At 43.6% G+C, this 13,328-nt stretch overlaps 1 protein-coding gene across 3 annotated transcripts in view; it reads left to right on the top strand.

Annotated features, from left to right (window-relative positions):
* Positions 1 to 7,184: 7,184 nt before the first annotated feature.
* Positions 7,185 to 13,328, top strand: part of KLHL12 (kelch like family member 12) — a 30,329-nt gene continuing 24,185 nt past the window's right edge. For 2 of the 3 annotated variants that reach the window (XM_044267627.1, XM_044267625.1), the window contains exons 1-2: positions 7,185 to 7,336; positions 9,210 to 9,443. In XM_044267627.1, the coding sequence (XP_044123562.1) occupies positions 9,249 to 9,443 (195 nt within the window). In that variant the 5' untranslated portion in view covers positions 7,185 to 7,336; positions 9,210 to 9,248. Of the gene's footprint in view, positions 7,337 to 7,368; positions 7,763 to 9,209; positions 9,444 to 13,328 lie in introns of those variants that run through there. The other variant, XM_044267626.1, reaches the window with a different exon arrangement.

The raw sequence follows: 13,328 nt of genomic DNA, 5'->3' as shown, positions 1-13,328 counted from the left end.
CAGACATTGTGCTAGAGAGTTTGGTTTGCTGTAGTATTAATTAATTAATTAATTAATTAATTCTTGAAGATGTTGGGAATATATCCCTGTGATCAAATCTCTACTGCATATTACTTAAGTGTTTCATTCTTCTAAAGCTGCCTTGCTTGAGGATGTCTCATCAAGGGGTTATTCCATGATTTTCTGGGATTTTGTGAATTGTGCTCAACTTGATTTGTCTTAGTTAGGTGGCATACGGTTTGCAGTCGTCACTGACTGTACACAGTTAGATAGGAATCTTCTTGAGTTACAAAGTTGGGTTCACTTCAAAGGTCAAGTTTGTACAACTGGGAGAACAAATGGTTCTTTTTAAAAAAGAATCCAATTAGGCCAACACAGAGGAAAAGTTTCTCAACCTCAAGTAGTAATCAGGGAAATGTAAATTAAAACCAAAGTGATAAAAAATTTCAGTCCTGGCAGATTGGCACAAATTGAAGGTCATATTGAGTGTTGGTATAGATGTGGAGCAGATCAGATGCTGTTGATGGAAGTGCACATTGGTAGATGACTCCATGTGGACATGCACAGACCATATAAACACATTACAATATTCAAACATTTTATGAAACAACACTCTACAATATGAAATGCATCTGCTATCGATCCTTGATCACTTCATTTTTGGAAATGCTCCTTCTGGGGCACCTGGGTAGCTCAGTTGGCTAAGCATCGGACTTTGGCTCTGGTCGTGATCTTGGGGTCCTGGGATCCAGCCTCAAGTCAGGCTCTGAGCTCAGGAAGGAGTCTGCTTGTCCTTCGGCCCCTTCCCCCTGCGCATGCTGTTTCTCAAATAAATAGAATCTTTAATAAATAAAAATGATCCGTCTGACCCAGCCTCAAGTCAGGCTCCGAGCTCAGCAAGGAGTCTGCTTGTCCTTCAGCCCCTTCCCCCTGCGCATGCTGTTTCTCAAATAAATAGAATCTTTAATAAATAAAAATGATCCGTCTGACCCATTACATTGTTCATAAGTCATTAGTGGGCCACAGCTCACACTTTGAAAAGCACTACCTTTGAGAAACTTAGCTTATACCAAAAGAATGATTGTAGCTGTCTCTAGTAGCAACATACTACAGACAAGCCAAGTGTCGAAAACTATTGAATGGAAAAATAAATCTTGGTTTACTCCTATAAGAAAACATTATTTAGGGGCGCCTGGGTGGCTCAGTGTGTTAAGCCGCTGCCTTCGGCTCAGGTCATGATCTCAGGGTCCTGGGATCAAGTCCTGCATCGGGCTCTCTGCGCAGCAGGGAGCCTGCTTCCCTCTCTCTCTCTCTCTGCCTGCCTCTCCATCTACTTGTGATTTCTCTCTGTCAAATAAATAAATAAAATCTTTAAAAAAAAAAAAAAGAAAACATTATTTAGCAGTGAAAATTACAGTGACAAGCAACAACATGGATGAATCTCCAGATTAGGGAGAGGAGGGAAGCAACTCACAGAATACATCTGGTATGATTGTGTTTACATAAAGCTATTAATGTGCAAAACTAGTGCTAGTTCACAGATATAGACATGGTAAAAACGTGAAAGAAGCAATGTTAATTCAGAAAAAAACATAGTTACCTCTGGAAGAGTAAGAACAGGATTAGAACAGGGGCCCATAGAATATTTCAAAAGTAACGTTTACATTCTTTTTTCTTTTTTAAGATTTTATTTATTTATTTGAGAGAGAGAGGTCACAGGTAGGCAGAGAGAGAGGGGGAAGCAGGCTCCCCACTGAGCAGAGAGCCTGATGCGGGCCTCGATCCCAGGACCCTGAGATCATGACCTGAGCCGAAGGCAGAGGCTTTAACCCACTGAGCCACCCAGGTGCCCATCTTCTTAACCAGGTAGTGAGTACCTGGGCATGCCTTATACTATAGTTATGTTTTCTTGCACATACAGAAGTATTTATATCCGTTGAATACAAAACAACTTGAAGTTCAGAAAGTCCTTAAAGAGCTGATGTCACAAGTCACAGACTGGTGACCGGCAGGCTGCAAACCTCCACAAACATGTTTTGTTTGGCCTACAGTGTGCAAACAGTCACCTGCTGCTCAGTACCAGCAATGCCCTTGATGGAGGGCTCGTGCTTTCAGTGCGTCACTGCCCCTCGCTCACTGGGGTCACTGGCCTAGCTCCTGGAAGCAGCTAAGTTTGCAGTCACTAGTATAAAGCTGGAAGGAAACAGACCGCATCTGACCCAACTGCATCCATTTTGTACGTGTGGATATACAGAGATCCCTAGCAATTAGTGAACCCTAGTGTGTAGGTGTTGGCTCATCTGTCAGTAGGAGGACCCAGAAAAGAGGATCTAAGAGAGAACTTTTTCTTTTTAAAGATTTTATTTATTTATTTGACAGACAGAGATCACAAGTAGGCTGAGAGGCAGGCAGAGAGAGAGGAGGAAGCAGGCTCCCTGCAGAGCAGAGAGCCCGATGTGGGACTCGATCCCAGGACCCTGAGATCATGACCTGAGCCGAAGGCAGAGGCTTAACCCACTGAGCCACCCAGGTACCCCTAAGAGAGAACGTTTTTATCTTTGTACTTCTCATATGTCATATTCTATCTTTTTTTATCTCTACCCCTGTGAAGTAGGTAGCATTATCCCAATCCACAGATGAGAGAAACTTAAGGTCCCGTGGGTCACCTGGGTGGCTCAGTCGTTAAGTGTCTGCCTTTGGCTCAGGTCATGATTCCAGAGCCCTGGGATCAAGCCCCTCAGTGGGAAGCCTGCTTCTCTCTCTCTCACTCGCCCTGCTTGTGTTCCCTTTCTTGCTGAGTCTCCATCAAATAAATAAAATATTTTAAAAAGGAAGGAAGGAAAGAAGGAAGAAAGGAAAACTTAAGGTCCCAAAAGACCAAGACTTCTGCCAAGTTGATGGACAGGTTTGGAGTCAGTATCTGAATGGAGATCATGCTGACTTAAACCCCATGCTCTAAAGCTTTGGATCATTTAAAAATCCCTTCTGCTCCTGATTTCTGTATCCTCCCTTGCCTTTATCAGAACTGCTAACTAGTAGCAAGTGAATATTATCTTCTTTCTCTAGCTGCATACATGTAGTTCATTCACTTCCGAAATACTTGTTCAGGACCTGCTGTATAGTAGGCACTAGAAGAAAAGAAGTAAATGATGACAAAACACTGCCAAGCTCTGATTAAAGAAAAGCCAAGAATAAAAGGATCAGCCTTTAGCTCTTCCCTATCAATAAATTAAAAATTAGGATGGAGACTAACTTATCTCTATCCTTAGAACATCCATTTTCAATTTAAACATAGAAGTTTGGGAACATTAGTAAACTCTTAAATTACTACAAATGGATAAAATCTAAGGAAATTCTTGAACACTCTGTCAGTCTGGTCCTCACAGAAGCATTCTTCAAGATGAAATTAAGTATACAGGATTTTTATTACGGGAAATGCATATATGTAAAAGAAAATACAAAGGGAGCCAGAGAAGGCAGGGAGAGCCATGAAGCTGTGATTCGATTCTGACCCCCCCCAATTGAAGAAAAGAGGGAGAGAAGGTTGGGAGAGGCATCCTCCACTGCCTTGCAATCTAAGAAAGCTTCAGCAAAGCCCTTTGTTTGGGAGAAGACCTTGACCCAGAGTTCCCTGACAATGGAGTCCCGTTTTCCCTAGAAAAGGTCTGCTTTAGCATCTCTCCCTCCTTTCCCCAGAAAAGGGCCTGGAACCAGCCCTTGGAAGACATGACCTGGGTGCAAATTCACTGGTGAATTTCAAAGCAACTGGGGACCTGCTTTGATGACATTCAGTGAATGATTAAGAGAGATATTCTCTTGTCTGCCATGCTCTGGTAGTACAGAAATGCAATGGATCCTGCCTAGCTGGTTTCAGAGATTCAACCTATATTCTATGTACTTAATCTGGAGTTCCAAGACCAGTTCTTTGTTTTCTGTTCCTGAAACCCTTTAATATAAATACCCAAACCATAAAGGCAAGATGATGTTTGGAACCGGACTGACTGACTTACCCTATCCAGCCCTAGCCCTCCAGAATGGGCCTAAAAAGGTCAGAATAAGTTTGGGTTATAGGGTTTTGGGTTAGTTATCCAAATGACTAGAAATATTCTTGTGGGGAAAGGATAGCGTCCTCATGACTTAAAGACTCAAAACATGCTGAGACTATATCCCTGAAGAAAACTGGATAAGCCTGAACTAATTCCCTCAGTGTTCTGGCTTTTTTGCTAGCAGTTTCTCCATCTTTTTTTTTTAAGATTTTATTTATTTATTTGACAGAGAGATCACAAGTAGGCAGAGAGGCAGGCAGAGAGAGAGAGAGAGAGAGAGAGAGGAAAGCAGGCTCTCCGCTCAGCAGAGAGCCCGATGCAGGACTCGATCCCAGGACCCTGGGATCATGACCTGAGCCAAAGGCAGCGGCTTAACCCACTGAGCCACCCAGGTGCTCCAGTTTCTCCATCTTTTATTCTCTGGAAAAAGTGTGGGCATATTCTAAACAAAGCCACTTTTTGTTTTAAGTTCCCTCTCATATGAAAAATTCTCAATTTAGCAGACAGGAATTAGGCACTCTATCATTAAAGTGCTATTTTGCATCTGGAAAACATGGGATTCTTTTTACTTTCTTTTTTAAAAAGATTTTCTTTTTTTAAAGATTTTATTTGACAGAGAGAGACACAGCGAAAAAGGGAACACAAGCAGGGGTGGGTGGGAGAGGGAGAAACAGGCTTCCTGCTGAGCAGGGAGCCCAATGTGGGGCTTGATCCCAGAACCCTGGGATCATGACCTGAGCCAAAGGCAGATCCTGAACAACTGAGCCACCCAAGTGCCCCTTTAAAAGATTTTCTAAAAGATTATATTTATCTATTTGACACAGAGACAGACAGTGAGAGAGGGAATACAAGCAGGGGGAGTGGGAGAAGGAGAAACAGGCTTCCCAAGAGGCCAACGTGGGGCTGGATCCCAGGACCCTGGGATCATGACCCAAGCTGAAAGCAGACGCTTTACAACTGAGCCACCTAGGCACCCTGCTTTTTTAAAGATTTTATTTTTAATCTCTGTACCCAACATGGGGCTCAAACTCACCACCCCAAGATCAAGAGTTGCACACTCCCCTGACCAAGACAGCCAGGTGCCCCGTTTTCACTTTTTATTTAAATTGGATGTATGTTTAATCCACATGATGAAAAGCTCAAAAGGCACAAGTTATAGAGGGAAAGATCTTTCCACCCTGTCTCATGACCAACCAGTTCCTCTCTCCAAAGAAACCAACATTATGTATCTTTCCAGGTGAATTCTGTACATATACAGGCAAATATGAGTATTAATATTTCCCCAAACATTTACACAAATAATAGCAACCTATACACACTGTTCACAACTTCATGATATTGGATTGTATATGAATGTACCATACTTGTTGAAGCAGTTCCCTACTGATGTACTTTGTTTTCAGTCTAATCTGCAGAGAACCTGGTGCACACATCATTTTACCTGTGCATGAGTATATATGAGGGATAAATTTATGAAAATCACTCTAAGTTATCTTCATTCATCATTTTCGTTCATGTTTCTCAAATGCCTCCAATAGAACTTGTGCCAGTCCTGCTTGCCCACCCATAATGTGTAAATCAGGGATACTTTCTTTTTTTTTTTTAAGATTATTTGTGAGAGAGCATGTGTATGCAAGAGAGAAGCGGGGTGGGGGGTGCTTGGCAGAGGGAGAGAATCTTCAAGCAGACTCCCTGCTGAGCACCAAATGAGATTGAGGTGGAGCTCAATCTCATGACTTTTGAGATGACTGCTCGAGCCAAAACAAAGAGTGGGATGCTTAAATGACTGAGCCACCCAGGTGGCCCAATCAGGAATACTTTTAGATCAGAGAGAGATGTTAACAAAAGATGGAAACACTGTAAAATTAGATTGCTATCCACTAGGCTATCATTTTATTATCCGTAAATTAAAGGTCCTACAAAGGAAAACAGTACAGTGGTTCTCCCTTCACAATTTCGGTTACTGGTGGTCACTGATCTCTGGAACCAGGTGATGCTCCAGACATATGGCCAGGTCAGTGGGTAACCTAACACTATGTTACAGTGTCTACATCATTCCCTTCACTTCATCTCATCACGTAGGCATTTTATAATCTCACATCATCAAGAGAACAGTGGATACTGTACGATAGTTTTAGAGAGCGCGATCACATTCACACAACTTTTAGTGTGTTGGTATAGTCTGTTTTACTACTGTTGTTAATTTCTTACTATGCCTAACTTAACGATTAAACTTCATGATACATATGCACAGGAAAAAAACATAGCAAAAACAGTATTCAGCATTATCTGAGATTTCAAGCATCCTCTGGGAGCTTTGGAACATATCCCCCATGGATAAGGCAGAAGCACTGTACCATCAAAAATAGTTTGGACATGCATAGAAGTTGGTAATTTCTCATTCCCCTCTAGACCACTAAGATAAGTATGCCAGAATCAGTTAGAAACAAAATTCCTAAACTGAACACTCTGCACCCGCGAGCTGGTGAAAAGCCAGCAGAAGAGAAAGAGGGGGATATGATGACTACTGGGACTTCCCATACGATCCTTTGCAATTTCCCTCACAGCGTCCAACTTCTAGTGACCACAAGTTCCTTCCACTTCTTTGCCCTGCACTACAAGAAGTAGAGGAGAACCACCTCGAGGGTGATGATAGGCCCATTATGATGCAGAGAATGCTGAGGTCAGTGGATCGCAAGGCTCAGAGGATTCTCCCCACAGCCATGGTCCGCGGGATAAGGCCGTTGTGGACAATGGACGCAAAGAAACTTGAAGCCCCCGTGGGTTTTCTCGATGTGAGAGGGTTCCCGAAAACCCGGCAGGTAAAAGATGCTTCCTGCAACCAGCCCTTGAGTTTAGAAACGTGGAATCGCGTCCATCTGCCGGGTCTCGGGCGACTCGGGCAGAATCTGGTCTCAGCCCATCACGCGGCAGAAAACTGTACACCCCCCCCTCTTTGCCGGACCCCACCCTGCCCCACCTTTTCTTTCCGCCTTTCTCTAAGTGGGCCGAAGCCGGCCCCCGGGTACCTGAAGGTCACATGACGCCTCTTGCTCACGTGACGCAACCGGGGACCGGGAGGAGGGCGGGTCTCGAGTTGCATTACGTCATCACGTCGCGCGGCCGCGGAGGCGAGATCCCGGACGACCACGGTGACGGCTCCAGAACCTCCGGGTCGGGGCGGCGGCAGCGCTTGGGCTCCTCCTGAGCCGGCTGCTGGCCCCGCGCCCCACCCAATCCCCACGGGCGGGGAACAGGCCCGGCGTGGCTGGGTGGGCCCGCGAGCGGAGGTGAGTTGCAGGAGGAGGTGGCAGGCAGCTCTGCCCTTCCCTTCCTAGCCCCTGGCTGCCGCTTACGGCCCTTCCCCCATCCATCGACTCCCTCGGGATTGGAAGGCAGAGACGCCGGAGACTTGAGGGAGGCTTGCCGGAGACTTGAGGGAGGCTTGCGGGGCCGGGGGCGTTTCTGGTGTAGAGCGTCCTCCTCTCAGCCCCTTCCTGACCGCGCCCCTCCAGGACCTCCACCTGGAACTGCCAGAGCTGTTCCCGGTGTTGTCAGAAGGGAAGGCTGTCTTTCCTTCTCCCACCTGGAATCCTCCTCTTCTTCCACCTGGAATTTAGTCTCTCCAGAATTTGACATCTTTCCGCTCTCGCCCTCCTCCCGAGTCTTCCGTGGTGGAACCCTTCTATTCAGATGTTAACAGAAGTTCCAGAAAGGTGAGAGGGAAAGATAGGGCTGAGGTTTTGCCTGATGAGGCAGGAATGCCCAAGGAGGAAGACTACACTGAATTAAGGTTAACTGTCGGTTGTGACACAAACTGTAAAATCCAGTCCTGGGCTGAGCCCTGTGGTAACTCAGAAAATCTTCACCGAAAATGGGCATCTGTTCAGATTTTTTCTTAATTCTCCAGAATTGGAAGTAAATAGACTTAAGGAAAATACTTTTGAAAAACGTCATATACTTTGACGAATCGCCTCCTGTTCTGTAAAATGGATCTTGCAGGTTGTTGGAGAGCTTATGTAGAGTTCTTATAAATAATGCTAACTGCATATAGAAGTAGATGAGAATTTAGGATCTCGTTTGTGCTATTCAAAAATTATGGTTGTGAGTTGTGGACTCTTGAAGATCATTGTTTAATTTTTTTTCCCTTGGATTATATCAGAAAGTTATAGATTCCAAGTAGACTCTTAATAACCATCCCATTTCATTCCCCAGAAATTGTCCTTGAGACAAAAAAAAAAAAGTCACTAAAGCCTGTCAACAACCAAGAAAGTAAAAAGTACATTGGGTCTTTTTAATAAGAATGTATTACTGGGTTTTTTTTTAACTTGGTGCATGTAAGTGAACTTTGCAAGTGACAGGCTATAGCAGTGAAATTAGTAGTGGAGTTTTAATAGGTTTCTACCCTAATAATTAGGCTCTTGGTTTCAGTATAGAAGAATTACTACTGGACATTTGCTACTAATGTAGAGCCTTCAATAACTTAATCACATGAGAGCCCATAGGTAAGCTTGCAGTATTTCCATTATGTAGTGTAGGTAATGGGTCCTCATATGAAATGTCATTTTAAGAAGAAATCCAGATATATTTGGAAGTCATAATAATTCTTTGCATATTTCTTTAGAAAAAAGTTATTTTCAGTGACTCTGGCCTTTATTGCTCTAAGTTGAATACACAATCTTTCTTTTCTTGCATTTGATATCTAAACATTTAAGGTACACCTGCTAGTATAGGGAAAAAATATATATAAAACAGAATCCTATCCTCTAAATACTTACCTACTTAATCTATTTATGTATATTAAGTAATAGTGATATCACACCTCTAGGAAATTTTATCTTTTCATTTTATCATTTGAGACTGTGACAGCATTGTGAAGATATGCAAGATATGTATGGGGTTTTTTTCCATTTAAAGTACAGTTGAGTATTGATTATAGTAAATGTCAAGTGATAGGGGCACTCGATATTGGAATTTGTAGGAAGAGGAGATTGTTTTTACTTGGGTTTGTGGCTAGAGTGTTGTGTGAAGACCAGTAGTAGGAGTACTCTCTACTTGTGTTTGGTCTGAGGAAGCCGCCTCAATTTGTATAACTAACTGAATATGTTTAATTTTCCTAGTCCTTCAAGTGTGCTCTGGGTTTTTTTTCTCTTGCACGTGCAGCATCCAAGGACCCCTTTCATTCCTTCTCCATATTGCTTGATGGGAGGCATTATGGCCCCCAAAGACATAATGACAAATACTCACGCTAAATCCATTCTCAATTCAATGAACTCTCTCCGGAAGAGCAACACCCTCTGTGATGTGACCCTGAGAGTAGAGCAGAAAGACTTCCCTGCCCATCGGATTGTGCTAGCTGCCTGTAGCGACTATTTCTGTGCCATGTTCACCAGCGAGGTAAGTGGTCAGTCACCGCCTCACAAATGAAACGCATACTTGTAACCTTGTAGTTGTCTCATCTCATTGGATAAAATAATAGAAGCTTGATGTAATAGTATATATCTATAGTATGGTGGTTCGGTGGGCAGACTGTGGTCAAAATCTGCCTTTAGACGATGTCTTAGTTTCCTCATCTCTAAATTAGGGGTATTTGCAATGTGCAATCACATATGGTTATTGTGACAGTTATTTGAGAAAATAGAGCAGTGTCTGGCATGTGGTAAAACACAAATGTCAGCTACTGGATTTTACTTACTTTTAAAATTTGTTTTCCTGGTTTTTTTCTCCTTCTAAAGTCTAATATTTTAAAGTGAATTTGAGGAGGATAATGGGGAGGGAAGGAAAGAAGAGTAGGATTTAGTCCTCATCCAACTCCACCTAACAGTATATGAAGAAAATCACCAGTCATGCGACCAGCGTAGATTCAGAGTAATTTCAGATGAGAGGAGGACGACTTAATAAATGACTGCATGACGGCATAGGTGTATGGAGTTTAACCTGGAAAAGGATGCTGGCTGTGGGGTGTAAGCAGTTAAAGGGAATAAGGCAAAGGTTGACTTGACAAGAAAAAAGGTTGTGCTTATAGTTATGAAGAAAGACTGTTGGGCGCCTGGGTGGCTCTCTTGGCTAGGCGTCCACCTTCGGCTCAGGTCATGCATGATCCCAAGGTCCTGGGATTGAGCCACATTGGGCTCCCCGCTCAGCAGGGAGCCTGCTCTCTCTGCCCCTCTACCCCCGCCATGCCCTCTCTCTCTCCCTCCCTCTCTCTTTTTCTCTGTCAAATAAATAAATAAAATCTTTAAAAGAGAAAGAAGAGGGGCGCCTGGGTGGCTCAGTGGGTTAAGCCGCTGCCTGATCAGGTCATGATCTCAGGGTCCTGGGATCGAGTCCCACATCGGGCTCTCTGTTCAGCAGGGAACCTGCTTCCTTCTCTCTCTCTCTGCCTGCCTCTCTGCCTACTTGTGATCTCTGTCTGTCAAATAAATAAATAAAATCTTTAAAAAAAAAAAAAAGAGAAAGAAGAAAGAAAGAGAGACTGTTTGATTGGTGTCTGAGTGGCTCAGCCAGTTAAGCGGCTCTTAGTTTCAGCTCAGGTTGTGATCTCATGGGTATGAGACGAACCTGCCTTCCCTCCTGGTCCTCTCCACTCAGCTGGGAGTCTGCTTGAAGCATCTCTCCCTCTCTGCCCCCACCCCCACCCCCATAAATAAATAAATCCTTTTTTTTTTTTAACTGCTTTAGTAGTTGGCAGAATACTTAAAATGTAGAGTGAGCCTCTTGAATATATTGTGAAGTGCTTTTAGAAAGCCAAACAACAGAGAACACTGCAACTTTTTTTATTTTTCAAAATCGCAAGTCTGGTTTTTTAAATTTTAAATCAATTATCTTGAATTCTTTATAAAGATTTATTTATTTGAGAGAGTACGGGAGTAGGGGGTAGAGGCAGAGGGAGAAGGGAAGCTGAGCATGGAGCCTATCACAGGGCTTGATCTCACAACCCTGAGATCATGACCTGAGCTGAAATCAAGAAATCAGGAGTTGGGGGTACCTGGGTGGCTCAGTGGGTTAAAGCCTCTGCCTTCTGCTCAGGTCATGATTCCAGGGCCCTGGGATCGAGCCCTGCATCGGGCTCTCTGCTCAGCGGAGAGCCTGCTTCCCCCTTTCTCTCTCTGCCTGCTTCTCTGCCCACTTGTGATCTCTGTCTGTCAAATAATTTAAAAATCAGGAGTTGGATGCTTAACTTATGAGCCACCCAAGTCTTGAAGCTTGAGTGAGAGTATACCAGTGTATTATATCATGTATCTGTATTTATGCATATGTCTGAAATATCTCATGTCAACATTATTTTCAAAAAATTATTTATTTATTTATTTTTTAAAGATTTTATTTATTTATTTGACAGAGAGAGATCACAAGTAGGCAGAGAGGCAGGCAGAGAGAGAGGGAGAGGAAAGCAGGCTCTCCGCTCAGCAGAGAGCCCGATGTGGGACTCGATCCCAGGACCCTGGGATCATGACCTGAGCCGAAGGCAGCGGCTTAACCCACTGAGCCACCCAGGCGCCCCTGCAAAAAAATTTTTTTAAGAGAGAAAGCACGCAAGCAGGGACGGGGGAAGGGGCAGACAGAGGGAGGAAGAGAAAGAATCTCTGGTGGGGAGCCCAACGCAGGGTTCAGTCTAAACAACCCTGAGATCATGACCTGAGCCAAAATCAAGAGTTGGAGGCCTAACTGACTGAGTCACCCAGGCGCCCCTTTAAAAATTAAAAAAAAAAAAAAAAAATGAAAACGGGGCATACCTTGGTGGCTCAGTTCCTTAAGCCTCTGCCTTTGGCTCAGGTCATGATCCTGCAGTCCTGGGATCAAGCCCCACGTTGGGCTCCCTGCTCCGAGGGGAGCCTGCTTCTCCCTCTCCTCCTGCTTGTGAGCATGTGCACGTGCTCTCTCTCCCTCTTTCTCAAATCTTAAAAGACATTTTTTTAAACCATCAGTATTTTCGGGGCGCCTGGGTGGCTCAGTGGGTTAAAGCCTCTGCCTTTGGCTTGGGTCATGATCTCAGTGTTCTGGGATCGAGCCCTGCATCGGGCTCTCTGCTCAGCAGGGAGTCTGCTTCCTCCTCCCTCTCTCTGCCTGCCTCTCTGCCTGCTTGTGATCTCTGTCAAATAAAATAAATAAAATCTTTAAAAAAAAAAAAAAACCATCAGTATTTTCTTTCATCATTTTACCTTAGTGAAGATGTTGTTGTTGGATCTGAATAGGAGAGTGATGGTTATATCTCATTCACCCTAGAGTTATATGTTGCCATCTCATTTTACAAACGAAGAAACAAGGTCCCCGATATTAAATGACTTGCCTTAGGTCACGTGGCTTATAAATGGAGGTGGGGTTTACTCCTAAATTTTCTGACTCTAAATCTAAACAATATATGCCATATTTGAAAAGCTATGAATATATGCCATATTGCTTTATACAAATCTTACTTAGTTGCTTTATACAAATTTTAACTACTGTGCTTCCTCAGCCTCTGATATGCAGATTTTTATATTCTATAATTTCAAAGCCAAAATAGTTTATGATGCTCTGAGCCAATGCTTGGTCACATGGCTGGTAGGAAAAACATGGAAACCTGCCAGATCATTCCTGCTAATTCAGGCTAATTTTAAAACGCTCTTGTATAATACAACATCACCGATCACGTCCTGTTTTCCTCCAGAAACAATAACTGCCCAGGAGCATCAGAAGCAGTTGGCATTTAACTGGGTAAGGAAGGTTCCCTCAGCAGCTGCTGAGCATGAGGTACTAATGGAGCAGGACTGCTGACTACTAATTATATATTGTACATCCTGTTCTTTGTCAGTTTGAGGAAAATTAGCCTGTCTTTGCTCTCTCTGCACATTGAAATTGGTATGGAGTTCTATAAAAGAATTCTTTCTTTTTTCTCATCAGGGATTATTTTATAGTCTTCCTTTAAAAACTGGTATTAGGCAAGAAAATGCCAGATGGTTTGTCTTTATTTTTGAAAGTTACTGATACAAAGGAGAGGGTCCAGAGATCTAGGTCCGAGACTCAGTTCTCTTATCAGTGCTTTGTGAACCCTGACAACCATCTAACTTCATTGGGTTGATCTTTAAAATAAAGTAGTTGAACTAGATGGTTTCATTGTTCTCTTCCAGCCCTGAAATGCTCCTTGAATGAAGTCCAATGAAAAGATCGTTTGAGGGACGCCTGGGTGGCTCAGTTGGTTAAGCAGCTGCCTTCGGCTCAGGTCATGATCCCAGCGTCCTGGGATCGAGTCCCACATCGGGCTCCTTGGGCTCCCTCTGCCTCTGCCTGCCATTCTGTCTG

The sequence above is a fragment of the Neovison vison genome, chromosome 10, assembly GCF_020171115.1.
Source record: "Neovison vison isolate M4711 chromosome 10, ASM_NN_V1, whole genome shotgun sequence".
NCBI classification, from domain to species: Eukaryota; Metazoa; Chordata; class Mammalia; order Carnivora; family Mustelidae; genus Neogale; species Neogale vison.
The sequence above is the reverse complement of the archived record's forward strand: the minus strand, read 5'-3'. Positions and strand labels throughout refer to the sequence as shown.